Below are 27,925 nucleotides of genomic sequence, written 5' to 3'. Positions count from 1 at the left end.
CTATTACAGTAAACAAACGAGTGAGTGTGTGTGTGTGTGTGTGTGTGTGTGTGTGTGTGTGTGTGTGTGTGTGTGTGTGTGTGTGTGTGTGTGTGTGTGTGTGTGTGTGTGTGTGTGTGTTCAGGCTGCGTCACAGGGGGAAGGGCGGTGCCCCCAGGTAGGCAGGAGCACCAGCAGCGGTCACATCACCACAGACACACACATATTCACAGAGAGGGCAGTGTGTTCACAGCAGCAGTGGAGACTCCAAGGTGCCAAACACACCACACACGCACACGCACACACACGCACGCACGCACGCACACGCACACACACTCCGTCGCTCAGTCTGGAGGAGGAACTGAGCGAGAAGGAGCCGAAAAACTGCCGGAAATTTTGTAAATATCGAAACAGGGAAGTTGGACTGGTGAGAGAAGAGTGATTCCGCAGCATGTTCAGCTGGGTGAAGCAGGAACAAGGTGGACGCAACAAGGAGGGAGAGATGTACCAGACAGTGACCGAGGGTCTTCAGAGCCTCTACCTGAAGAAGCTGCTTCCTCTGGAGGAGACTTACCTCTTCCATGACTTCCACTCCCCGGCTCTGGAGGCCGCCGACTTCCAGAGCAAGCCCATGGTGCTGCTGGTGGGCCAGTACTCCACCGGGAAAACCACCTTCATCAGGTACTACACACCTCCACTTAGTGTTAAACCTGTTTTAAAAATTAAAAAAAAGTTTATCATGCATTAGATTAGCTGTGGGCCAGAGAAGTTAACGATATGTGTGAAAACCACCTTTATCAGGTGTTGGATCAGTAACAACCCCAAAACGGTCGTTGTTGAATCTCAATGCCAAACCTAATGTGGAAATCTACAAATTAAGACTTTCTTCATTATAGATTGAGATCTAGAAGTGGCAGCACATAATTAACGATGTCTAACAAATGTAAGGTGTTCAATGGTGAATTCGGCTTACTTATTTTAAGCTTAATCCAATTTGTTGTTCCAGGTAAAGCAATAGTTTTTAGATACGTATGTCACTTTCTCCTCTCCTGCTCGGTGCTTTCTGGTAAAGGCGGCAATAAAAGCAACAAAAACACATGAAAAATCATTAAAATGTGCACTTTTAGGGGAGTTAATTTTATGCCGAAGTGAAAACTGTGACCTAAGAGGGTAGTTTATGTCTCCAGTCTTTCTCTACAATATGTATATTTTTGCGAAATAGCAATAATCTTAATTAGGAGACTTTCCCAATGGAGTTTGGCTTTATTCATCCTTTGGGTTATGACATTATTTAACCTTGGTAAGCTGATGACACATTGAGTGCAAGCCATGGTTTAAAGTGTATAAGTGTTATTTTCCCCGTCTTTAATCTGACAAACAGGGCCTCATTTAGCAAATCTCACTTTATTGTGGAAGTTTTTAGAGCATTGCAAGCTCCAGCTGGGACTCAAGGAAACTGTAGCATTATTGATCATAACAGCCTTTTAGATGTGTGTATCTGTGGGATGAAAGTGGTCATAGAGAGCTTCATAGCATTTTCTTTATGTGTGTTTATTTGGATTGTTATTTCTGTGTAATGGATCTGCCATTGTACTTTGTATGCACCCGGCTTGGCCCTTTTATTCTGCTCCAGCAAGCATTTGTGATATGTCCGGCTTATTTGATGTTGTTGAATCAGATCTGAAGACTAAACGATTGATGCAAGACAGTGAACTATTGTCTTGACTTTTTATTATTTATATTGTTTTAAAGTTCTCTGTTTGGCAGACATGAATGGATGCTTCACACTGACACAGAGATGAGTAAATGTCACACTCACTGAGGTCAGGTACTTTTCACCATTATTATGTGTTAACCTTTTTTTTATCAGTAAATCATACGGAAAAAAGTCATAGGTATCAATGAGTGATCAGGTTATGTATTAAAACCTCAACTGCAGCTCCCGTAGAACAGTGTAGGGCCTATGCTTTGAACTTTGGGATTTTAGCTTTTGCAGACCATTTACATGCACTATAATCTATATAACACATTATAGGGAAGGAAAACCCTTTTCAATCTTCCTAGGGCCCCTTTAAATCTTCACAACATCAGTTTCGATTACCAGTAGTTCTCAGCTGTGACACTTAAGATCCTTTGGCCTCTAGATAAACACGAAGTTACACGTGAGTCAGGACCTAAAAAAAACGTTTTCCATCTAGAGAAGCTGCTTTAGGGACTCCTGAACTCATTCAGTTCTTTCTTTTTTAATCCTCTGCCTGGAGGGTGGTACGTCACGAGTTAAAGAGCTGATCAACACACTGCTGCCCCTCACTGTTACAGCTACACACACACACACACACACACACACACTCACTCAGGGGCTCAAACCCACACAGCAATGCAGACTAATCCCACACACACTAAAGCACTTATTAATACACTGAAGCATGAACCTGCAGCTAATATAAACATCAACTGAAATATAACTCGTGTTGTGTTTGATCGCCCTTGTTTTGTTCACTACCTGACTGCATCTCTCTCACACATCTGTTAATTAATGCCCGGCTCAATATATCCTCATTACCTTGATCAGGCCGGTGACATCACATCCTGTTTGTGAGCTGATGGCTGAATAATGAAATTAAACTGAAGGTCAGTCAGAGGGAGGCTGTAGCTGATGAGCAGGGTATGAGACGTGGAATGTAGATGTGCACTTGTTTCCTCCTCTCTGTTGTATACTGTTTTTGCTGGATGCTAACATTATTCCTATAGAGTAGTGATATGACAACGTATTTTGTAGGGTAAAACATTGGGATTTTTCCGGATTGTTGCAGAAAAGAAGCTTCTTCACATATTAACACCACTCAATGGTTTTTGAAGCGTAAATACCATCTCCAAAAGTCCAATATCTTATACAAAGGAGCTGCAGCACGGTCACATGACTTCACGTCACCACTGCTAAGCTAAAGGAGGCTAATGTTGGGCTATAAAGGAACTACAGCACGGTCACATGACCTCACGCCACCACCGCTAAGCTAAAGGTGGCTAATGTTGGGCTATAAAGGAACTACAGCACGGTCAAATGACTTCACGTCACCACCGCTAAGCTAAAGGCGGCTAATGTTGGGCTATAAAGGAACTACAGCACGGTCACATGACTTCACGTCACCACCGCTAAGCTAAAGGCGGCTAATGCTGGGCTATAAAGGAACTACAGCACGGTCACATGACTTCACGTCACCACCGCTAAGCTAAAGGCAGCTAATGTTGGGCTATAAAGGAACTACAGCACGGTCACATGACTTCACGTCACCACCGCTAAGCTAAAGGCGGCTAATGCTGGGCTATAAAGGAACTACAGCACGGTCACATGACTTCACGTCACCACCGCTAAGCTAAAGGCAGCTAATGTTGGTCTATAAAGGAACTACAGCACGGTCACATGACTTCACGTCACCACCGCTAAGCTAAAGGCGGCTAATGTTGGGCTATAAAGAAACTACAGCACGGTCACATGACTTCACGTCACCACCGCTAAGCTAAAGGCGGCTAATGTTGGGCTATAAAGAAACTACAGCACGGTCACATGACTTCACGTCACCACCGCTAAGTTAAAGGAGGCTAATGTTTGATGCGATCATGTTTAGTCATCTCATTCAGACACACTCTTCAGCTTGTGGTAACTACAGACCTTAGTTTAGTTTTCTTACCAAGAACACCTTAAAAAAACAATTGAATTCGGGGCATGGGAACCAGAGGTTGTAACATGCTGACTAATTTCCATGTTTAAGGACTTGTTCCTGCAGCACTCGATTGTTTCCATTTGGTTTGAATGAACTTGTAAATTCATCAAGCTATGAATATGGAAAATTGCCACATAGTAAGCAGGCCTTACAGTAAATAGGAGGATTTCTAAGGGGACTTTGGCATGACTCTCTTCTATATTAGTAATATGTTTTACCAAGTCATCACTCAGGTGGTTTCCCAAGCAAACACGTCAAACATTTCTGAGTTACAGGGTCTACAGGGCTTTTCTTGGTTTTTAAATAAATCTACTGACTGTCTTTTAGTTTTGGACTGTGGTTTAAGTGCCACATGCAAAACTTCCAGTCAGACTTAATATAATAAACCTTACATTTACAAATGTCCTGCTATGCAACCAATATAAACAAGTGGCAGAGCTTCATGTCAGATGTAGAGCAAAGAAATCTAGTGTAAATCTGTCTGACAAAACTGCATTAAAAGAGGTAGCTAGTTATTATTGTCACTGCAGCTTTCTGAGTATTTTGTCATGCACAGTGACTCATGACATCTACAAGACAGACAGCAGAAGTACAGGTGAGCTGGTACAATGTGTCAGGATTTAGAGCACAGTCAGGCAGTTTTTAGGTGTCGGGTTTCAGTGCATTTTCAGCTAAATCACTGACAGCAGAGACAAGCTGTGACCTGCACACATTCACGGCTCTGGGGCACGGACGTCAGCCGAATAAAGAGCCGGATTAAAACAACATCAAGCACTGTCGCAATGAGATGTGTGAGATTGCAAAGGTTACTCTTCCGTAGAGTCGGTGTATGAGGGGGTGTGGAAAAGATATAAGGAGATTTTTTTGCAGCCGTTAGCCCGCGCTGTAAAAACAGGTCCAGTTGCAGCAAGTTGTTTTCTTGTTTAACACAATAAATAGTCGTGCAAAATGAAAAAAAGCAGCTTTGTTAAAAGTTATCAGAGCTCCCTTAACTTAATGTAAACTGTGTTTTATTATTGACCTCTAACACGCCTCATGTCTCTGCATCGAGGTTCTTTTAAAAACACAATGTACAATCCTTGGTTGCCTGGAAGGAAAGAAATGTGTGTGTGTGTGTGTGTGTGTGTGTGTGTGTGTGTGTGTGTGTGTGTGTGTGTGTGTGTGTGTGTGTGTGTGTGTGTGTGTGTGTGTGTGTGTGTGTGTGTGTGTGTGTGTGTGTGTGTGTGTGTGTGTGTGTGTGTGTGTGTGTGTGCATATGTATCAGGTACAAACAGTTTTGGCAGGCAAGAGCCGAGCAGAACTGACCTTCAAATAGTTTACGTCCAACACAAGTTGGACACTAATTGTTGATAAAGTGTGTGTGTGTGTGTGTGTGTGTGTGTGTGTGTGTGTGTGTGTGTGTGTGTGTGTGTGTGTGTGTGTGTGTGTGTGTGTGTGTGTGTGTGTGTGTGTGTGTGTGTGTGTGTGTGTGTGTGTGTGTGTGTGTGTGTGTGTGTGTATGTGTATGTGAGTGTTCCACTACTTAGGCCCCACACCCTGCCCTGAGGAATGCTATGAATCATGGGAACTGAAAAGAATGCTATGAATCATGGGAACTGAAAAGAATGCAATGAATCATGGGAAGTTAAATTGCCAGTAAATTGCAGAGTCGACATATTTTATTCTTCTTCTTCTTCATCTTCTCGTCGATCTGAAGTTAAACCAGTTGAGCTATTGTTTCTAAAAAACGCTCATAGCACGGTCTGGATTATCTGGATTAGGATAAACTCTCCTGTTAATGCAGGTGTAAACATCATCTGGACACGTTCTTATGGAAAAAACCTTCCCCGCTAGATTTAAAAGTCAACTGAACCCTACATATCAATCGACCCTTCAAAATAAAAGCTTCAGAGGAGCTAGAGTTCAGAGGATGCCTGCAAGCCCGGGTCACATGACCTTTGGGGGTTGCTAAAGTAGCTTTAGTGCTTAAAGACTGCGGCTTGCACACATGCATAAAGTATATATTTAATACCCCATGTATATGTATTTTATTTTAGTATTAACTCTGTCTTTTCCAGTGAGTTCTAACTTATTCTGTATTTATCCTTTTTCAATTTCCCAAATAAGGATTTATAAAGTAAATCTAATCAGATCTTTACTCGCTTCACTGGGTCTGATCACTTTTCATAACGTAGATTAACGTCACAGTGTCCCCTCAAAGAGTATCAGACAGTTGAAAGAGTAGAGTACAGTCTTCGTTCCCCAAACAACAGCTGATAACAGCAGGGAAAATCCTCCTGGATCAGCAACTCAGTGAAGCCGTGTTTGGTTAACCGCTTAGAGATGTCCCGCCCCTTAGTCTATGTGTTGGAGCGCTAGCCAACCGAAGAATAGAAGGGATTTTTGCATTTGCAGACCATTAACATGCACACAAACCTATACATCTCACCACAGGGAAGCATAATAGAGCCTCTTTTAAAATAGTAAGAAGGATAGGAGGCTGCACAATCAAATCAACCTCAATCAGTTTTTGAAGGTGATGCTTTGTCAGTGACTCACACGTGCTGCAGCATCTGGTGATCATTCCCCAAACTGATAACAGAAGTGAAAATCCTCCCGGATCAGCAGCTCAGTGGAAACATGTCGGGTGATGATGTGCGACAGTCAACAGAGTTAATAATAATGGTCTCTCTCTCTGTCTCCGTGGTGGTTCCTCTCTTTTGATGGCTGCAACAACAGGAAGTGAGAGACAGGCTGCCCTCCTCCAGCTCTTCCTTCCTTTCTCAATTTTCTGCGAGGAGGCACCAGGTCAAAGATAAGATGAAAGGATCTGTGGAAAAGTGTAGTGTGAGGTGGTGGAAGGTTAGGGGAGACGGACTAAAGACAAATGCCATAACAATCCCAACTTCCAGTACGTTTGCGCGTTTCATGGAGGGATGGATGCATCAAGTGCCTTTCCAAAACAACTAGTGGGGAGTGGGAGGTATTAAACCCCCAAACAGGCCCTATTGTGCACATTGTGAGGTATATTAGTAGGTAGTGTCTCTCCTGGGACATGTCTCCATGCTTTAATGTTCAGAAAGCTCTTTATTTCTCTCATACTGCCTGTGCTGCAGCACCTCTTTTCACCCTCTGTCTGAAACCAGAGCCCAGTCTGCTCTGATTGGTTAGCTGGTCGGCTCTGTTGTGATGGATCAACCTGCTTAGAGATGTCCCGCCCCCTTAGCCTATCATGTGTTGGAGAGCTAGCTGATAGGAGCACGAGTGTTACATAGTGATGTCATCATGTTCTGGAAGTTACTGTAACAAAGGAGTCTAACGGAGGCGTTTCAGAACTAACTCTGGAGGGAACACAGGGATTTTAGCCTTTGCAGACCATTTACATGCACTAAAACCTTTAACACACTTTCAGCTGAGAGTGAGACTACAGACTAAGTGGAATTGGAATCAAGCCTCTCTCTCTCTCACCCTCTCTCTCTCTCTCTCTCTCTCTCTCTCTCTCTCTCTCTCTCTTCAGGTATCTGTTGGAGCAGGATTTTCCCGGCATGCGGATCGGACCGGAGCCGACCACCGACGGCTTCATCGCTGTGATGTACGGAGAGAACGAGGGCATCGTCCCCGGCAACGCTCTGGTGGTCGACCCTAAGAAACCCTTCAGGAAGCTCAACGCGTTCGGAAACTCCTTCCTCAACAGGTAAGCACAGGAGGAGAGGACTGGACCTCCCTTCACCAGCTCCTGATCTGTGAAGCTTCGTCTAATGGGACAATAAAACCCAGAATCCCTTTTAGGTTTTGAACAGTTTTTTAAAACAATTTGAAGGCATCCCAACGCTCTCTGGGAAATCAAAATGCTTCCTGATCAAGAAACGAAACCGTAGAACGATCAGGAAGCAAAATGAATCTTTAGTCTCGGACAGATTTTTGACGTCCTGCTGTTGTTGATCTGAAAGCGTCCTGACTCTTTTAGACCGATCGCTCTCCACACACACTTTTAGATCCTGGCAGCCTTTCACACTCCTGTCACTGCTTTCCTCAAAACATTCACCACCCTGGAAATGACCTCTCCACTCCTCACTGACATGTAAACACACACACACACACACACACACACACACACACACACACACACACACACACACACACACACACACACACACACTATCTAAGTTCGTAGGAGGTTTTATATTTAGCTAAAACACTCCAGTCCAAACCTATTTCCTCTGTCCAGAAATATTTCTAAGAGTGGCAGCAGGAAGTGGACAGTCGACCCTTGAAATGTGTGTGTGTGTGTGTGTGTGTAAGTGTTCTGATGTGTTTCCTAGTTAAAGCATTCCTAAAACTAGGAATCCCACCTTGTCCCGGTGAGATGGAGGAACCACAATAACTTATTGTTTCCAGGGGGAAGTGTGTGTGCGTCACCACGTGTTGGCGCGGCCGCTCTGTTTTTTCCCGCTGCCGAGAAAAGCTAAAATTAACCTTAAACTTTAATATATTGAAGAGGTGACACAAAGGTCTCTCACACACACACACACACACACACACACACACACACACACACACACACACACACACACACACACACACACACACACACACTCATTTTTCATTTTTAGATTCTGATATTGATTAAAAGCTTTTAAATAAATAGTTAAAATATTTAAATTACATTTCTTAATGCAAAATCTCTCTCTCTGTTTTTCGGAACCTGTAAAGGGACGTGGGGAAATGCTCACGCAAAAAGTTTCACACCTACCAAATGTCCGGTCCGGTCATAGGAAGAGTTCCTGGTTTGATTGTTGTTTATTTAATGCATTCAGCGTTAAAACACGCTCTCCTTCAGGGTGAATTAAAGTGTGGTTGAAGTTTCTTCATGGATTGAAAGGACGTTCACAAGGCTGGGGTTTCCATCGGTCATCAGCTTTCGGCCGTATGTTGACACTGTCTGACGAAACGAGAGCTTGAATAAGATCTGACAGACAGCTTATGCACTGCCCGATAGTTTCCCGTGCGCAGGAGAAATGTTTACGTTCTTGTTTTTTCCCCATGTCCCTTTACGGGTTCCTTACTGTTTTGATAATGTTGCATCAAATATTTATTTTAAATGATTGTTATTTGTGTTTTAAATGCCAACATTTTAACTGATGAATTGAATCTCATGAATTATAATTAAAAAAAAGCTAAATTTCACTTTTTTTCTTGATGAAGTCACATCGAATACTTAAAGTTATAAATACTTTTTATACCGTTGGGTATGTATTTATCGTGTATATATTTTAATACACTTTTTTATATGTGTAAACGCGCTGTTAGGGGTTCTAATTTAACTTCTAGTTTATCTTTATTTATATTTAAAGAGCCAAAAAATTACGTTTGCAAAAAACAGCAGGCGATTAATAATATTTATTATATTGCATAAATATTTTTTTATATGAATCTTTAAAGACCCTCAAACTTCTCATGTTGCATCACAACCAGGCGATAAATCCTCCAGATGCACTCACACTGTTTACACACACTGCGCTCACACCCAGTTTATTACTCAACTCACGGGGAGTGTCACGTCTGAAGAACAACCCGGATCCTTCCCGCCTGAAACAATGGAGCGCGCAGAGACATGAATAATGAATCGATCAGAGCGCCGATCTGTGACGGGAAACTGAACACAACGTGACGCCACAGCTTGGGGACTCGGACGCTAAGATTATAATATGTTAGTACAGGCAAGGATACACAACAGATGGGACTATAAATAAATATATATTTTAACAATGAACAAAAGCAAAAACAGAGTGAATTGGAGATTCTTCTTCTTCTTCTTCTTCTTTAACGGTAGATGTGTCCCGTGTTGTGCCACCTTGTTAGGGTTTGTGGAAATTGGCTTTCTAATGATGGAATATTATAATGATTGTTCATTATGATTTTCTCTTGGGTCAAACTTCACAACCCTTTAGATTTATCTAAAAAACAAAGCTTGAAACAAATTGGGATTTTCTTTTCAAAATGAGAAAATCTTTGATTTCATTCACGTTTTTTTTACTATTAAAAAGAACATAAAAAGTGTTTAATGTTATTGATCCAATGATTATTGATTAAATTCATATTTCTGATATTGATAAGTGAATATTTATTGTGTGTGTTTAGGTTTATCTGCTCTCAGATGCCCAATCAGGTCCTCCAGAGCATCAGCATCATCGACACTCCTGGCATCCTGTCTGGAGAGAAACAGCGTATCAGCAGAGGTAATGAACTCTCTGTGTGTGTGTGTGTGTGTGTGTGTGTGTGTGTGTGTGTGTGTGTGTGTGTGTGTGTGTGTGTGTGTGTGTGAGAGCTGACTAAGCTGTTGTTCCTTTAGTGTTGCTGCACAAAAGTCCTTGAGATTCTTTCACTTCCTCATATTGTATGCAGGCAGAAATAGCCGAACAGATCCTCATTCATTCATCAGTTTAAGAGCAAAGGAAACAACAATTGGGAAGACTAACACACACTCGCATAAGTGTAGGAATGACATTTGATTGTTAGCAGTAGAAAGCCATAACATGTCATAAAATATATCTGGAGTCGATGCATTATTTGAAGAAATAAGAAGTAATTAACAGGCATATTATCCTTAAAGATCGTGATTTCGTTCCTGCTCTCCAGAGGATATACCGTTTATATTTTAATGATCTCTCCTCAGGACAACCCGCTACTCGATGAAAAGGGATTTTGACGAAACCAAACAGTTCTTGGGATATTCTTTATCACTCTATCCTCTCACTTCCCATTTCGTTTCACAGCCTGTTTCCTCCGATGGATCACAGCTGCTGCTCTTTAACCACAAAATTACTGAAATGCAGATCTGAAACCAGAGAAACTGATCCTCAACATTCACAAACATACAAACCGTCCGCACTGTTTCGAAATGATGATTTAATCCCGGGAATTCCAGCTCTGTAGTGAGGAAGTAGCAGTGTATTTTATTCCTCTGCTTTAGTGTTCAGAAAGCTCTTTATGTTTCTCATACTGCCTGTGCTGCAGCTCCTCTTTTCACCCTCTGTCTTAAACCAGAGCCCAGTCTGCTCTGATTGGTTAACTGGCTGGCTCTGTTGTGATTGGTCAACCTGCTTAGAGATGTCCCGCCCCTTATCCTATGGTTGGAGTGCTGGGATTTTAACTTTTGCAGACCGTTTGCATGCACAAAAATCTTTATAGCACACTACAGGAAAGGGAACACACCAAAAGCAGAATATGGCCTCTTTAATCTGGGTTTTAACATGAGGTTTGAACTTCTTTTCACAGAACACAAAATCTATGATAAATAATATAGAAACTATAACTCAAAAACATGTTTTGCTGAATGTTAAGATGCTTTAGCTTTGTGTCCATTTAAGTGTCTTTTTAGGAGAATTCAAACCCAGAGAAGGCTGCAGAGGTAGAGGCAGCAGCCCTGGTTAGCTCTAATAAGATTAGGTTGTGTTCCTGCTACATACGCATTATGTATATTCTCTCCTGTTGCACCCCCGTTGCTCCTGCATTGAGTCAGCTGGATGACAGCATCAGTTAAAGGCCTCAGCTGGACGGGCGGAGGATTAGAGGGAGGGGTCGGAGGGCCACAGGAAACATCGTCAGGGCGTTCCCTCCATCTGGAAACATTTAGAGAAAGAGCTGCTCAGCTGAGGCTAAATTCCTCCTGAAGACCTCTCACACACACACACACACACACACACATAGGCTGACGTCAGCAGCATCACTGACAGATCGAGCTCCACCAGGCAGACGCAGAGGGTTCAGTGAGATCAGAGCTACTGAGAGGACCTGTTGAAGTGGATGGGTTTTCTGCAGCTGCTTCACACTGTTTTATTTTACCACCCGCTGTGTCGAGGCGCTGACCTCCATGATTTTTTTGTTAGAAGTACATGGGTTCATCCTCAACTCCTTTGTCCTCTCCTCTATCAACAGGCGTAAAAAACGTTAGGAATAACGGACGGACTTTGAGCATTTTTTGCTTTATTGGCTAACTTTCTTCTATATCACGAATCAGAAATGATTCCAAAGGGGCTTTAAGATTAAAACAAACAATACTCTCTATTCTTTTCAACCCACGATTCAGATATCAAAAAACTCCCCAAGTAATTATTTAAGGCTGTGTCGAGGGGTTGACCTCCATGTTTTTTCAAGCTGCCAAGCTGCACTCGCCATCTATCTGAACAATCCTCTAAATGTAACCTCCATTAATTTCCCTTCACTTCTCTTGCCCCTTCTTGTGTTTAAATCTCTGTATTACATTGAGTCACTGTTGGATCTGAGCCTTTCTTACTTAATGTATGTAAGTCTGACAGCTCGTCCTCCCTTCTTCTCCTGAATCTGTCCAGTTATTTCTCCCAGTGTAGTCCAGTTCTGGTTTCTGCTCTCACTGGTTTGCATCAGTCCTGATCCAGTAGATGAACTCAGTGACCAACATGACATCACTGCTCTACAGCAGGGATAATGTGAGGATTAAAGGGACCCTTTTGGTGTTTTGTTATATAGGTTTTAGTGCATGTAAATGGTCTGCAAAGGCTAACATCCCTGTGTAGTGACGTCACTATGTAAGGCTTGCGCTTCTATTGGCCAGCACTCTAACACATTGTTCGTGATAGGCTAAGGGGGCGAGCCATCACGAGCGGTTGACCAATCACATCAGAGCCGGCCAGCTAACCAATCAGAGCAGACTGGGCTGTGGTTTCACACAGAGGGTGAAAAGAGGAGCTGCAGCACAGGCAGGATGAGAAAAATAAAGAGCTTTCTGAACACTAAAGCATGGAGACATGTCCCAGGAGAGACTCTACATACTGATAAAGCAGTTTAACAATAAAGGTGTCCTTTGTGCAATGAGCAACAAAGCTGTCGGTTATCTCTCAGGTTTCCTCCCCTCTGCACACATTCTTTCCAAGACATAAATACAGTCAGCTGCGGCACGGAGGAGGAAGTAGTATTGTTAGACTGAAGGTGTTTCCCTTTGAACAGGAAGTGGAAGAAGTGAAGTAATCAACTGTCTTGTAATGCAACGAGCCGGAGAGCTTTGAGTCTGTGTGTGGATTTAACGAGGCTCAGAGGTGCAGCAAGTCCCCCCCCCCCACTGATGTATTCACCACACACTCACTCAGCATCACGTCTGCTCTGACAACACCTGCAGCTGTAATCTGACACTGAGGGAGGAGCGGCCCCCCCCCCCCCCCCCCCCCCCCCCGCTGCCGACACCTTCACACATCATGTATTCATGAAGGTGGAGCGGACTCTGAGGACACTCTTCATTGTCTGCGGTGAAACACTAGCAATCAACCTCTGTGCCAGTGGCGGCTGGTGAAAAAAAATCTTGGTGGGGCTAGTGTGCCAACAGATTTCCCTGCCTAATTTAGCATAAGCATTCAAATGAACAGTCGGAAAATGACTACAGTTCCACAATAATAATTTAATTTCACAGTTTCCAGCTTCACAGAAAAAGTAACAATGTACAGCTATATTAGACTTTATGCTATCAAATACTATACAATACAATCAAGGGATAAATGAACAACAAGGGTATGATTTCAGCTGAATCTATACAAATCAACAGTGAGTGAGTGAATGAGTGAGTGTGGGTTGAGAAGAGAGAATGAAACAGAACTTTCCTATTCAAATGTAACATATACAAAGAATTTAGAACCAAGTTATTTTCAAAATTTTTTACATAAACAGATTATTTTAATACCCTCTCTCAAGGAAAAATGCATTTACTTGGAGAAAACAGCATCAGTGCCATACAGTTGTCATTGCATGTCACAGCCTGAGAGAAACAACAAAGCATTCTCCACAACTATATTATAATTACATACTATAATATTATTACCTATTACATCGCCATCATCTCTCTTCGTCGTCGCACGTATTTTTTCCCCACGCAGCGTAGGACAGAGTCTGGGAGTCGCACTACGAAAAAAAACTATCGCTGGCTCCTTATGTAGCTACAGCAATCCTAAACCTTCACGCATTTTACGTAGCAGTTGGGGCTAAATTTCCAGCGCCCCACCGGCGTTAAATTTGGCGACGTTGATAGGCCAATTATTCATAATTTCCCCCTAGCAACCATAACCGGATTGGCTGTTTAGCTGCCGGTCAGGGGCACTTTGCCGATCGCCCCATGAGAGAATGATACACTGTCTGTCAGTGGAAATTCACTGTTTAATGAGTGTTAGTTGGTGGAAATGTTGTTTAAATGATTTAAATTGCATGTAGGCACACACACTATTAAGTAAAACTGACATTGATTTAAAAAAAAATATGCAAAAAATATTTGTTCCCCTCAACAGCTGGTGGGGCAGAGCCGCCTCTGCTCTGTGCCTTTTCTGTGATGTTTCAACCTAAGTACATATTTGATGTTTAAGATGAAGACGTCTTTACACATCTCTCTGTATTTACTCAGACAGGAGGGCCTCCTTTAGTTTCCAGATGTCGTCACCACATCCTTCTTTTCTGTTTAGATTTCATAACGAATATAATCTACTTTAAACAATCTACACACAACGACCAATTACTCCACAAAAAAAGGAAGAAGTTAACACTTTAAAGAGGCCCTGTCATGCTTTTTGGGGTTATCCCTTTCCTGTAGTGTGTTCTCTAGGTTTTAGTGCATGTAAATGGTCTGCAAAGACTAAAATCCCTGTGTACTGTAGTGACGTCACAATGCTCTCCAACACATTGTACATGATAGGCTAAGGGGCGGGACATCTCTAAGTGGTTAACCAATCACAACAGAGCCAGCCAGCTAACCAATCAGAGCAGACTGGGCTCTGGTTTCAGACAGAGGGTGAAAAGAGGAGCTGCTTTAGAATATTAAAGCTTGGAGACATGTCCCAGGAGAGACACTACATACTGATATGAAGCTGATGATGAGCAGGATATGTCCTCTTTGAACCAGCAACACACACCTTTTAGGAAGTGTGTACTGCCATGTGATCATGTAATGACCTTGATGACATGATGCGCTCAGCAAAAGCTCTGTGTGTGTGTGTGTGCGTGTGCGTGTGCGTGTGCGTGTGCGTGTGCGCTCGCGCGTTGTGTCCACAAACACTCAGAGGTGTGTTGCCCTGCAGTGATGTTGTAAATGTGGACAGCAGCGCCTCCATGTCAAATGTTGAGGTTGAAATCTGATGCAGGACACACACACACACACACACACACAGACACACACACACACACACACACACACACACACACACACACACACAGACACACACACACACACACACACACACACACAATTGATTGATTTGAAATGTTCACTAAAGGACGGTGCACTTAAACAAATTGAAACTACTTTATTTGATTTAATTCTGTATTAAAAAATCCAACTAAAAGTGTAGATGGTGATGTGTGTACTGAAGGTGTGTCTGTGTGTGTTTGAATATGTGTGTGTGTTTGTGCATATATGGGTGACCTCTAAGACAAATACACACACGTGTGTCCGAGGACAATTCAGCAGAGGCAGAATCCAGCGTGTAGTTTTAGAGACATCCTGTCAGGAAGTGGACTCCTCTCCTGTTGGCGACACACACAAGTTCTGTTCAGATCTGGTGGTGTCTCTGTCTTCATTAGGATTAGCTTTAGCATTGGCATGGGCTATTCTTCTGGGGATGGGGTCCACACACAAACAGTCAAACACACTCACCTTCCACATAAACACAACAAACAAAACAAACACAACAGCTCATCTCATTTAATGACAATCGAGTATGGAAGAGAAACTCACAATCATCATCATTTCAACCATCATTAAGTCAAACACAATTACAAATGTATTAATGAGGAAATAATGTATAAAATATACTACAAATAAATATCAATTCAAACTAACACACCTGTCTGATAAACATTAACTTATAGGACTCTCTATCATGTGCTCATATCTTTGAAATTCAAAGAAAATAGGGTAAAAAAAATCACACATCCACAAAAATCAACAACACACTTATTTTACCAATAAACAATCATTCATAACAAACTTAATTCCTTCTCTGATATAAATTTAGTTTTTCGAGTAAATTAAAAGTGCTTAGTCGGTTAAGGTAGAGAAGCTCTTTGGTCAGTGAGATCAAATGTGTTATTTTTAGTAGTCACCTGGGCGGCAGTGGCTCAGTCTGTAGGGGCTTGGGCTTTGAACCCACTGGTAGCTGGAGAGATGCATGTGTGCAACTTACCTGTGTACTGTGTGGTTAAACCATGTATGAATGAGTGAGTGAACGTTATTGTCGGTAGTAATTACACAGATGATTGAAATTACATTTCCCCATACTCCAAATGTGCAAGTAAAAGTTGACACACAACATATAACATGGTAGTACACACAGATTTAAACACAACATATGCAGACAGGCAGAATAGAATATAGTTACTGAGGTGTAATAATAACAAGTGCAATATGGTAAAGTGTAAAGTGCAGAATAGCACCATTGAGATAAGTATGTCTGTAATTATGGATGATGTTGTGCATGTGAAGAGCAAAGTACAGTACAGTTTTTGATTAAAATGAACATTCAGTTGGTCTTTGTGGGTGCCAGGGTTGTCCTGTTCATGGAATTTTCCTGGATAAGTTGAGTAGTCTGATGGTCTGTGGGAGAAAGCTATTGCAAAGTCTGGTAGTCTTGCACCGCATGCTGCGGTAGCGCTTGCCAGATGGTAGAAGAGTGAGCAGTTCGTGTGCTGGATGGGTGGGGTCATTGGTGATGTTGGTGGCTCTCTTGAGGCAGCGGGATGGGTACAGGTCCTGGATGGATGGTTGGGCTGATCTGGTGATTTTCTCTGCTGTCCTCACCACCCTCTGTAGGGCCTTCCGGTCAGCAACAGGGCAGCTGCCGTACCAGACTGAGAGGCTGCTGGTAAGAATGCTCTCAATAGCACCCCTGTAAAAGGTGGTGAGAGCAGAGGAGGGGAGGTCAGCTCTCCTCATCCGGCGAAGGAAGAGGAGGCGTTGCTGTGCTTTTTTGACAAATGCGGTGGTGTTGGTGGACCATGTTAGGTCATCTGTGATATGGTGCTTTTCACAGATTCAGCGCTGCTGTTGATGGTGAGTGGGGTGTGTGACATGTGTGTCTTCCTGAAGTCCACAGTTACTTCTTTTGTTTTGCTGACATTAAGTTGGAGATTATTGCTGTCACACCAGTTGAGGAATAGATGTACCTCCTCTCTGTAGGCTGAGTCATCGTTGCCACTGATGATTTGATTCGAAATACTGAGTCATCAGAGTGAACAGCAATGGGCTCAACACACATCCCTGGGGGACCCCGGTGTTCATGATGGTGGTCTCTGAGGAGTTTTTGCCAACTCTTACTATCTGTGGTCTGTCGGTAAGGAAGTCAAGTAACCAGTTGCATAATGGGGTGCTGATGCCTATTGCGCCAAGTTTGTTCACCAGGTGTTGGGGGATTACTGTGTTGAAAGCGGAGCTGAAGTCCATGAACAGCATCCGCACGTAACTGTTTTTGTTTTCCAGATGAGCCAGACATAGGTGGGGTGCTGTTGCTATGGCATCATCCGTGGAGCGTTTGGGACGGTATGCAAACTGGAATGGGTCAAGTGTAGAGGGGAGACTGGGTGTTATATGGGCCTTGACCAACCTTTCAAAGCACTTCATCATGATGGGAGTGAGTGCTATCGGCCGGTAGTCGTTCAGTGTTGAGGCTGGGGATTACTTGGGTAGTGGTATGATGGTGGTGGCTTTGAAGCATGCTGGTATGACGGCTTGGCTCAGAGAGATGTTGTATATATCCGTGAGGACATCTGCAAGTTGGTTAGCACAGTCTCTGAGCACACGCCCCGGTATGTTCTCAGGACCTGCAGCTTTCCTGGGGTTCACCTTGAGTAGGGTCCTCCGCACGTCAGCTGAGTCCAGGTGAAGTGTCTCATAGTCTGAGCAGAGAGGGGTTTTGGTTGGTGTTGTTTTCCTCAAACCGGCTGAAGAAGGTGTTAAGTTTGTAGAGTAGAGTTTAATCCCTAGGCATAAAAATGAAGGTTCATCTTCATCTTGAAATGATGAAGGAAAGGGGAATCCCTTAAAAAGCACTTTAGGGTCCCTTTAGGATGAATCTACCGTCTCTTGATGTCTACATTATGTGTATAAGTGAGGCCAGATTGGTAAATTTCTCTTATTACTGACTCTTCTTTTAACTTAGTATTTCATTTTCGTGTTGCTAACAAACACAGTAATTTCCTCTTGAGTGTAACCACATGTATTTTAGTCACAGTGAACTCTTTTATATAACAGCAGAAGAATAAATGGATTAAGAGCTCAGTGGGAAGCAGAGAAAGTCTGGTTTTAGTTTGCCTCCTGTAACTTTTACATCCACAACTTGCAAAATAAAGTTTTCCAGTTAAAGGTAACGCAGTAAAGTGAGACACAGCAGATTACTGAGCAAGATTCTGTGACAGCGGCGCAGAAAAATGTTTCCAGCGAAAGTTTTAAAGCTTTTGTCTCAGAGCCAAGTGTCACCCAGTTTTAGAGGAGCCACACCCAGACTGCTGCCACATATCGCTTCACATACACACACACACACACACACACACACACACACACACACACACACACACACACCGCCACACACACATTTAAAGGGACAGTATGGCGACTGTAATGCCCTCGCTGCTCTCTGTTGTCTGGAATTCCGTTGCATGTTTGTATTTTCCTCGGCAAGCTTCAAAAACGCCTACAGAAGCGTAAGAGATCCAACATCCACCAATTAATAACAGACACCCGGAAATGGACTCAGGAATCAGCTGGTTCTGGTCAGAGTTTGAGGGTGTGTGAATGCTGCAGAAAGCTAGGGACTTTTATGCCTGTTGGTGAACTCAGAAGATGTGATATGTGAGAAAATGCTCTGGCAAATACTTCAGTGAGAGCATGTTGGTTTAAAGATTAGAGCTGCAAAGATCTGCATAAAGATGATTGCCATGAACTTATCCTCGATAATCAGTCTTTTTTCATGCATAAATGAAACCAAACAAGGACACATGCCTCATCGAATGGCTAACATCCTAAAAGCAAGCAAACAAAAGCAGATAAGGGTTAATATAGAGGCATTATTCATTGTACTTTAATGAGGAAGAGCTCATTTTGAACTATGACTGCAATGACTCATCAATTAGCAAATGAGTCAGCAATTATTTCTCTGTCTTAACGACTTATTGTTTCAGCTCTGGAAGCTCCTAAATGTTATTAAGACCAAAGCAACCGACGGATAATCATTAACTAAAAGATTCTCTCAAGGACGATTGTTAGTTTTTAAAATCAGATACATTTCTTTATTTATCTTGATTTGCCTTCCCCTTGGTCAACGTGACTTCCTCCCGAGTGTTCTTCCAGACATGCTGATGAGAGGGTGAACTTCCTGTCTGCAGGTTATGATTTTGCGGAGGTGCTGCGGTGGTTCGGGGAGCGCGTGGATCGGATCATCCTGCTGTTCGACGCTCACAAACTGGACATCTCCGACGAGTTCTCCGAAGCCATCCGAGCCTTCAAGGGACAAGACGACAAGATCCGAGTCGTCCTCAACAAGGCAGACCAGGTGAGAGGGTGATGAGAGCGATGATGGACGCATGAAGTCCTTGTTAGAACTATAGAGTAACCTCCCTCTTCCTCACCTGTCAGGTGGACACGCAGCAGCTGATGAGGGTGTACGGCGCCCTCATGTGGTCCCTGGGAAAAGTGATCAACACTCCGGAGGTGGTGAGGGTTTATCTGGGATCCTTCTGGGCCAAACCTCTGCAGAACTCAGAGAACAGGTGAGGAATTCATTCATTCAGTCAGTCATTCACTTATTCATTCAAGCCGCTGCAGAATACTGAGAACAGACCTGAAAAGTCATTCATCCATTCATTAGGACAGTCATTTATTTATTAAAACCCCTCAGAAACCAAACTGAAATCATACACTCATCTATTCAGTCATTCGTTCATACCCCTTCAGAGCACTTAAAACAGGTTAGGTAATTTTTCATTCAGTCATTACTTCATTAATTCAGCAGTTCATTCATTTAACCCTTGCAGAGAACAGGTCAGTTCACTCATTCAGTCAGTCTTTACTTATCCATTCATCCATTCAATCCCCTGCAGAACACAGAACAGGTCATAAATTCACTCATTCATCCGTATATTCGTTCATTCATTCATTCAGTAAATCACCCGTTCATTATTAATTAATGTTATTCATTGAAACCCATGAAGAACACAGAGAATGGTCTGATGTATTTTATTATTCTCTCACTTATGTTTCTCCTCATTAATTCACTCGTTCACTCCCCAGGCGTCTGTTCGAGGCGGAGTCTCAGGACCTGTTTAAAGACATCCAGAGCCTCCCGAGGAACGCGGCGCTGCGTAAACTGAACGACCTCATCAAGAGAGCGCGGCTGGCCAAGGTGAGACGGGAAGTCATGTGTTGTGCTTGGGTTTAACGCTGAGGCCTTTTTACTTTAAACACGCCGAGCTCCGATTCGAAAAATCCTGGAATGTTCGGCTGTGTTTCCCAAACAGAAAGAGGGCCGGGAATTTGATCTTTCTCTCGTGTCAGATGAACTTTTCACAAGTCAGATGATTCAGTTTCACCTCTTAGCATTCAGTACGGACAGTGAAGTTATTAGCCTGCATAGTCGATCATTCATTCGTTCATTTAAACAAACCAAATGCCAAGAGTTCATTGGATATTGATAATTGAATCATTCAGTCGTTTTAACTCAGATACACTTTCAGAAACCACCGATGAATTCCTTGTTCATAAAAGTCTGCAGTTTCAAGGTGAAGGAAATCTTGAGTCAGGGTTTTGTATGAGTTTTATTCTGAAATGGAAACTGCAAAAATGAGAATAAGTTGGAAAACAGAAGTGAGATTAAAATAAAAGAAGAAGAGAATTATCTCTAACTTTTGACACACCCTCAGGGATGATTCATAGAAACTGATCCTCTGGCTTTAAACTGAACACAATCACTTTGGAGTTTATTTCCCGGAGTTTTGTGTTTATTTTTAAAGCTTCTGAAGTGGAAAGGAAGCACTAAATAATAAACCAGAAGGGAGTTTGAGATGTTGTTGTGTGAAACCTGGAGGAGCTGCATCAGTGTGGAAGTCCTTTATCTGTTTGGTTCTCTTTGTTTGATATTTTTTCATAAAGTGGTGCCTCATATTGTGTCTGTTTTTAGACTCTTTTTTCTTAGTTCTTTAGTTGTGTTTCATTTCTTCCTAGACCTTCTTTGGTACACACCTCTATAAGTGATAGGTAAAGGGCCACCCACACTTTGGGCCCCTGGTAATCCATCCACACTGGTGTCATATTGGGAAGCTCCCACAGTGCATGTAGGAGTCAAAGTAAAGCTGTAATAAATGACTTTTAGAGAACAAATGTCTTTAAAAACGTTCACTCTGACCATTGCATAGTCAATCAGATCGCATTTTTGTTCACGATAAAATATTGAATAATGAAACCGATGCTCTCATAAATCCACCGACCCCAACCCCTCCCTTTAAACCCCCTCTCACCTCCTTTCCTTCCTTACTTCCTTCCTCCTTCTATAATGGCCAGTATGAAGGATTGAATGGCCTCTACTCTACTACATTTCCTCCTCTTCCTCCTCAGTTTAGTTTCCCCTCTGACCCGGCGCCGCTCAGTCTCCTGCTCTGTTTTACTCCCAAAACTCCTCCTTCATTAATGTCATGCAGACCTTAAGTTATACATCTTTTCACACTTTTATTCCCCCCCCCCCTCTCCCTTTAGGCCTCTTACTTATAATGTGTGTATTATTAGTGATTGATTATCTTTATAAATCTAATTTAGGAGATATAAAGTCAAATTCTGACTTTAATACATTTCATTTCTTGATTTTTAATCCAATTTCGTAGTAAAATGTTTGACTTTATTAGTGAAAATGATGAGATCTTAAGTCCAATTGTATGAGAGTGTAAATTCAATTAGGCTTTTTTAATCAAATCTTAAAGAGAAAATGTTTTAATGTCATATTTGAGATACTAAGTTTTTAAGATTTGATGTCAACTTTTTAACTTTGTGAAACTCACGAGACAGAAAGTGATTAAATGTTATTTACCTGTCCTCCGCCTGTCTGTGTTGACTTCCTGTCTGAGCCCTGTGATTGAGGAAGCTGTTTTATAAACACTATCGTTGTTGAACGAAGCTCTGCCAAGGTCAGACTTCACTGTGTGTGTGTGTGTGTGTGTGTGTGTGTGTGTGTGTGTGTGTGTGTGTGTGTGTGTGTGTGTGTGTGTGTGTGTGTGTGTGTGTGTGTGTGTGTGTGTGAAGCCCATATCTCTCGAGGAACATTCATACTGAAGTTGGAAAGCAAAGTCTTAACCAAGAATACGAATATCAAAATAGAGAGGTGCAGGAATGAGTCCTAAAACCTGGGAACGAGTTAGCATTTTACCTATCATTAGCCACCTTTAGCTTAGCGGTGGTGACGTGAAGTCATGTGACCGTGCTGTAGTTCCTTTATAGCCCAACATTAGCTGCCTTTAGCTTAGCGGTGGAGACGTGAAGTCAAGTGACCATGCTGTAGTTCCTTTATAGCCCAACATTAGCCGCCTTTAGCTTAGCGGTGGTGACGTGAAGTCATGTGACCGTGCTGTAGTTCCTTTATAGCCCAACTTTAGCCGCCTTTATCTTAGCGGTGGTGACGTGAAGTCAAGTGACCATGCTGTAGTTCCTTTATAGCCCAACATTAGCCGCCTTTAGCTTAGCGGTGGTGACGTGAAGTCAAGTGACCATGCTGTAGTTCCTTTATAGCCCAACATTAGCCGCCTTTAGCTTAGCGGTGGTGACCTGAAGTCATGTGACCGTGCTGTAGTTCCTTTATAGCCCAACATTAGCCGCCTATAGCTTAGCGGTGGTGACCGTGAAGTCATGTGACCGTGCTGTAGTTCCTTTATAGCCCAACATAAGCCGTCTTTAGCTTAGCGGTGGTGACGTGAGGTCATGTGACCGTGCTGTAGTTCCTTTATAGCCCAACATTAGCCTCCTTTAGCTTAGCGGTGGTGACGTGAGGTCATGTGACCGTGCTGTAGTTCCTTTATAGCCCAACATTAGCCGTCTTTAGCTTAGCGGTGGAGACGTGAATCCGGAATATTGTTGATGTTCTTTGATCGACAGCCACTTGTTCTTCTCCTTCCTCCTGCAGGTGCACGCCTACATTATCAGCTACCTGAAGAAGGAGATGCCGTCTCTGTTTGGGAAGGAGAAGAAGAAGGAGGAGCTGATCATGAGGCTGCCGGAGATCTACACCCACCTGCAGAGGGAGCACCACATCAGCCCCGGAGACTTCCCCAACGTCGCCAAGATGCAGGTACAGAAAAACATACGCAGCATTAGAGGTTTATTCACTCGTGATTTTGTCTCCTTATTCAAAGGGGAACATAAAGGGCCTTTTGCTTTTGGAATTGCTTGCTACTAATTTGCTTTTTTACTTGAATAAGATTTTAGGTAAGTATTATACTTAGTGGTGTTCATGCTTTTACTTAAAGAAAATATCTAGGTACTATAGCTTGAATCACATTAGATTAAAGTATTACTTGTGCAGCTGAGAGTCATGTTTTTTCTGGCTGAACAATAACAACAACAGTCTGAGAACAAAATGTGATTCTCCGATGAGGGTAAACATATTTTTACTGATGTCAGAGGAACCTCACACTTTCACTCTGCAGCTGCTCGGTCAGCCCTGTAGAGATGCTGCACTGCAGGTGTGTGTGTGTGTGTGTGTGTGTGTGTGTGTGTGTGTGTGTGTGTGTGTGTGTGTGTGTGTGTGTGTGTGTGTGTGTGTGTGTGTGTGTGTGTGTGTGTGTGTGTGTGTGTGTGTGTGTGTGTGTGTGTGTGTGTGTGTGTGTGTGTGTGTGTGTGTGTGTGTGTGTGTGTGTGAGTGAGTGTGAGAGTCTTGGTGTTTTTATTGGCGAGAGAGGATTTTGGACATTTTTTCAGTTCCCTGTTGAGATGGATATTCTCAAGACACGCACACACAGACACGTGTTGTTAGTATCTCTATCCTCCTACAGGTGTGTGTGTCTGTGTGTGTATGTGTGTGTGTGTGTTGAGAGGTCAGAGGTCAGCAGAGACCACTGTGTGCAGCTGCAGAAAGAAGATCTGCTCAGTGTCATCATGTGACTAAGAAATGTTATTTAAAAAGATCCTTTACTTAGATAAAACAAACACACTGTGAAAATACTCCACCAGTAGTAAAAGTCCGTTAGTCAGTACGTAGCTCTCAAAATGTTACTCAAACTATTAAAAATAAAAGCACTTTATGAGCTCATTAGAAGAGTTGTGTTTTCACGTGTTTTGTGATGATTTAGATTCAGAAGTATATTATTTTAAACATGTAAAGGAAGACTTCATCCCTCAGTTTATCACAAACAAATCTAACTGAAGAAACATGGTTTGAGATGAAAAACTGAAATCTGAAAGGTAACTAAAGCCTACAGACAAATGTTATGAGAGGTACAAACACCTTTAGATGTACTTTATAGTATCCTATCTAATCTACCTTATTAACTAAATTAAGTTTGTTTGCTCTATCCTTGTTTGTGTCGCCCCCTGCCGGTGGCCGAAGGAACCGCAACAAGCAATCAACAATTTCATGTTAGTACAAATAAAAACACTTTATCCTGAGAGAAAGTAAAGCAAGTCAGGGCATGAATCCAAAGTATGTGATTTAATACTGAAATTATAAAATGTATAGTGTCTTACTGCTAAGAGACATTTGGGTCAAAATCGTTTTTTATTTTTTAATAACAACAACAATTTCAGAAGTAAACTTCAAAACCATAATTTTCAGGAATGGTCCAATGAAATATTAAAAAAAATATTAATAAAAAGACAAAGAAGCAAATGAAGGATGTCATAATATAAAAACACAAATAATGCTGCCATTACATAATTATAATTGTAGATTAAAGCGTCAGCCATTTGTCCTCAGTTATTATTTACTTAAAACCAGATTATATTGAACTTCCAGAAATTCCAACAAATTATTTCATTTTTGTCCAAAAAGATGAGTCTCTCTGTCCATATAATGTATATTTCTGAGTCACTCCCTCAGAGATTTCCACACGGAAGTAGAAAAAACATCAATATTATATCTTTTTTTCGATCTCATTTCTCAGGGTTCTGATTGGTCAAGAAATGAGTTTAATTTACTTGTGGTTTTAATATACTTCTCTGTGTTCTCCTGCAGGACATGCTGCAGCACTACGACTTCAGTAAGTTCCCTTCCCTGAAGATAAAGCTGATCGAGTCGGTGGATAAGATGTTGGCCACGAAAATCGCCGGGCTGATGACGATGATCCGGGACGAAGAGTCCAAGGCGCCGCCGGTCCTGGTGTCGGGCGGCGCCTTCGAGGGCTCCCAGGACGGGCCCTTCGGTCAGGGCTACGGCGAGGGCATCAGCGCCGGGGCGGACGCCGAGGACTGGATTGTGAGCCGCGAGAAGCACCGCTACGACGAGATCTTCTACATGCTGATGCCCGTCAACGGCAAGATCACCGGCGTCAACGCCAAGAAGGAGATGATGAACTCGCGGCTGCCCAACACCGTGCTGGGGAAGATCTGGAAGCTGGCCGACTGCGACAAGGACGGAATGCTGGACGACGAGGAGTTCGCGCTCGCACAGCACCTCATCAAGGTCAAACTGGAGGGCTACGAGCTGCCCAACGAGCTGCCCGAACACCTGGTGCCGCCGTCACACCGCAAAAATCCCACAGCTGACGCCCTGTACAACCACAGCGAGGACTAGAGCGTTGAGAGGTAAAACACAGAAGACTGACTGAGCTGAGAGGAAGTCCACATGTACAAAATCACCAGCTGATATTCAGACTGACAAGAGACACTATCAGCAGACTGACAGGAGGTCAACGTTTAGGATTTACTCACCGAGGAAATCGCCACCAAGCAAATCACCTGCTAATCAAACAGCTAAATGTATAAACCTGTCAGAACACAAACCAATTAATGCCGTTAGGAAGTAAAAACTATATATAATGCTTTTATTTTGGTAAGATGTGTCTATATATTGTACAATTCAGCTGATCTCAACTCACCAAAGAAGAAAAAAGATAATGAAGCCGTTATATTTTACTAACCCTGAGTCTTTATTGTGATACTTACCGTCCTGCCTTAATTTTCCATAATTTCTGCCCCTTAAAGACCGACTGAGCTGAGAGGAAGTCCACATGTACAAAATCACAGGAGACACTATCAGCAAACTGACAGGTTTAGGATCTACTCGCCTGCTAATCACACCTTTAATTAAACAAGACAAAATAAATAAATAATAGATGCTTTTATTTTGCTAAATGTAAAAAGAAAGTCTTTTACTAACCCTGCTTTAATTTGGACTCTTATTTTGAAAGGACACAATATTTTCAAAGAAATATTGTGATATTTAACTTCCTGTATTAACTTTTTTCAACCATATTCCGCATTTAAATGACACAATGACCCAATGGTTAACAGAAACACAAAGATATTTTATATTTTTAGGAATATCTTTAATATTTTACATCTTCTTGGTGGTTTTATTCCAATTTCAAAACGGCAAAGAAAAGAAAACATCAATAAATATTGTTGTCAGTTGTAAACTGGAAATGTTAAATGGTGTTAACATTATAAACAAGTCAAAAAGTTATACAAAACTGTCGTTATGATTTCTTGAAGGCAGAGTTACTGTTTTAATTTGTCTTAGGTTGAAATCCTTCAAAATAAAAGCTCCGAAATAACACTTGAAGTGCTCATATCCCAAAACTCAGAAAAACAAGATCCTGAGTCGTCTCTGCGTAGATGTTTCAGAGCAGGAAGCGTTTACTGTTTGGCTCCTAGTGGGTGCAGAGCCAGGACGGTGGGGTTCAGGGGACCGTCAGAGGTCAGAGGCCAGAGTCTGTCCTGTTTGAACAGATCTCATTCCGGAGGAAGTGACACTCGCTCGGCCGCCGTTACCTCGTCCTGAGGGACAGTTTAACGACGTCCTGAAACGTTCCAGTCGTCAGCGTGTGTTTCCTCACATTGTAAACCTGGTGAAGACTTTGTTAAAAAACAACTGAATAACATTCAGTGAGGATCCTCCTCTCCAGCAGGACTGTCCAAGAAATACAAAACCAAAGCAGGAAAATGAGAATGAAGTTTTGTGGAGTTACAGAGATACTCTTGTCCAAATAATCACAATGAAGCTATCTACAGCTAGTTAGCCGCACATGCTAGCATTAGCAGATCACGCTAAAGCAGATAGACAACCTGTTGAATCCATTCCTTCAATGTTGTTTTTCAGTTCAAGTTTAAACAACAACAAAAAAAACTGCAAACTAGCATTTTTTTTGAGCATGTGAAGAAACTCAAACAATTGCACATGTAGTTGCAGCTGCTAAGCTAATGTTGGATCAGAGAAACCCCACCTTTTTATCTCGTTGCTTTCCAAAAATGATGAAATGGGACTATGAATGCGACAAAAGCAGCCATTAATCTTCTGTAAGTTAAATCCGCACTACGGTGAAGCACAGATCCAGATTTTAGCAGCAGGAAGACTACGTGTTGTTCTTTCAATGTGTATTAAGACCCAGCAAGCTACATTTGCCCTAACTGAGTCATTTTCCTCCAGTTTTTCACCATCTTTTAATATTTCCGTACCACAAATTGAAGTCATTGAAACACTTTTTGAATTGTTCAGACATCTGTGCTTCAACTTGAGCCAGCAGGGCCAAATGTTCTTTCTTAAACACTGTTATAGTCAAGTGCGTATGTTAACTCTTACAGTGCCTTTTAATTTCCATACGTGATGCCCTCTGTTCTTATGACAGGACGATAGAAGTCTTTGAGGATTAAGCAGTGGGGCGGCTTCTGTTTAGTGCCTTTAACATGCTAACTAAGTCTAAGTCAAGCTTAACAAATAACCTCCTTGTGCTTCTATTCCCTCCGTAAGGGAACGTCTGTTGAGTCCTCTCTGTCTCTGAGTAAATGTCCGTAAAATACTGGATTTTATTGTATAAACGTGTAAAATCAGCTGTCTGGTGGTTTAGGGAGCCTCGGCAGAGCGGGAACATTAACTTTCCTGTGTGTAAAGAAGCTTTTCTCTCAGTCTGACTTTAATCACAAATCTTCTTTTACCTGAAAAGTTTTTATTTTTGTGATTTTGATGTATTTTGTATTCCTGTTGTTTTGCTGTCAGAAGTCTGTTACTCTGTTCTGATGACCGCAGACTAATAAAGTTTATTCTACACATTTA

The 27,925-nt window shown here is 42.3% G+C and overlaps 1 protein-coding gene across 1 annotated transcript; it reads left to right on the top strand.

Annotated features, from left to right (window-relative positions):
* The first annotated feature begins 202 nt into the window (after window positions 1-202).
* ehd4 (EH-domain containing 4) lies at window positions 203-27,925 on the top strand. The gene is made up of 8 exons (XM_063908652.1): window positions 203-660; window positions 7,198-7,374; window positions 9,822-9,919; window positions 19,068-19,234; window positions 19,318-19,451; window positions 19,972-20,083; window positions 22,844-23,008; window positions 24,890-27,925. The coding sequence occupies exons 1-8, from the start codon at window positions 431-433 to the stop codon at window positions 25,445-25,447; spliced, it is 1,641 nt and encodes a 546-aa protein (XP_063764722.1). The 5' UTR covers window positions 203-430; the 3' UTR covers window positions 25,448-27,925.

Source organism: Eleginops maclovinus, chromosome 19 (assembly GCF_036324505.1).
Source record: "Eleginops maclovinus isolate JMC-PN-2008 ecotype Puerto Natales chromosome 19, JC_Emac_rtc_rv5, whole genome shotgun sequence".
Classification (NCBI taxonomy): Eukaryota; Metazoa; Chordata; class Actinopteri; order Perciformes; family Eleginopidae; genus Eleginops; species Eleginops maclovinus.
The sequence above is the reverse complement of the archived record's forward strand: the minus strand, read 5'-3'. Positions and strand labels throughout refer to the sequence as shown.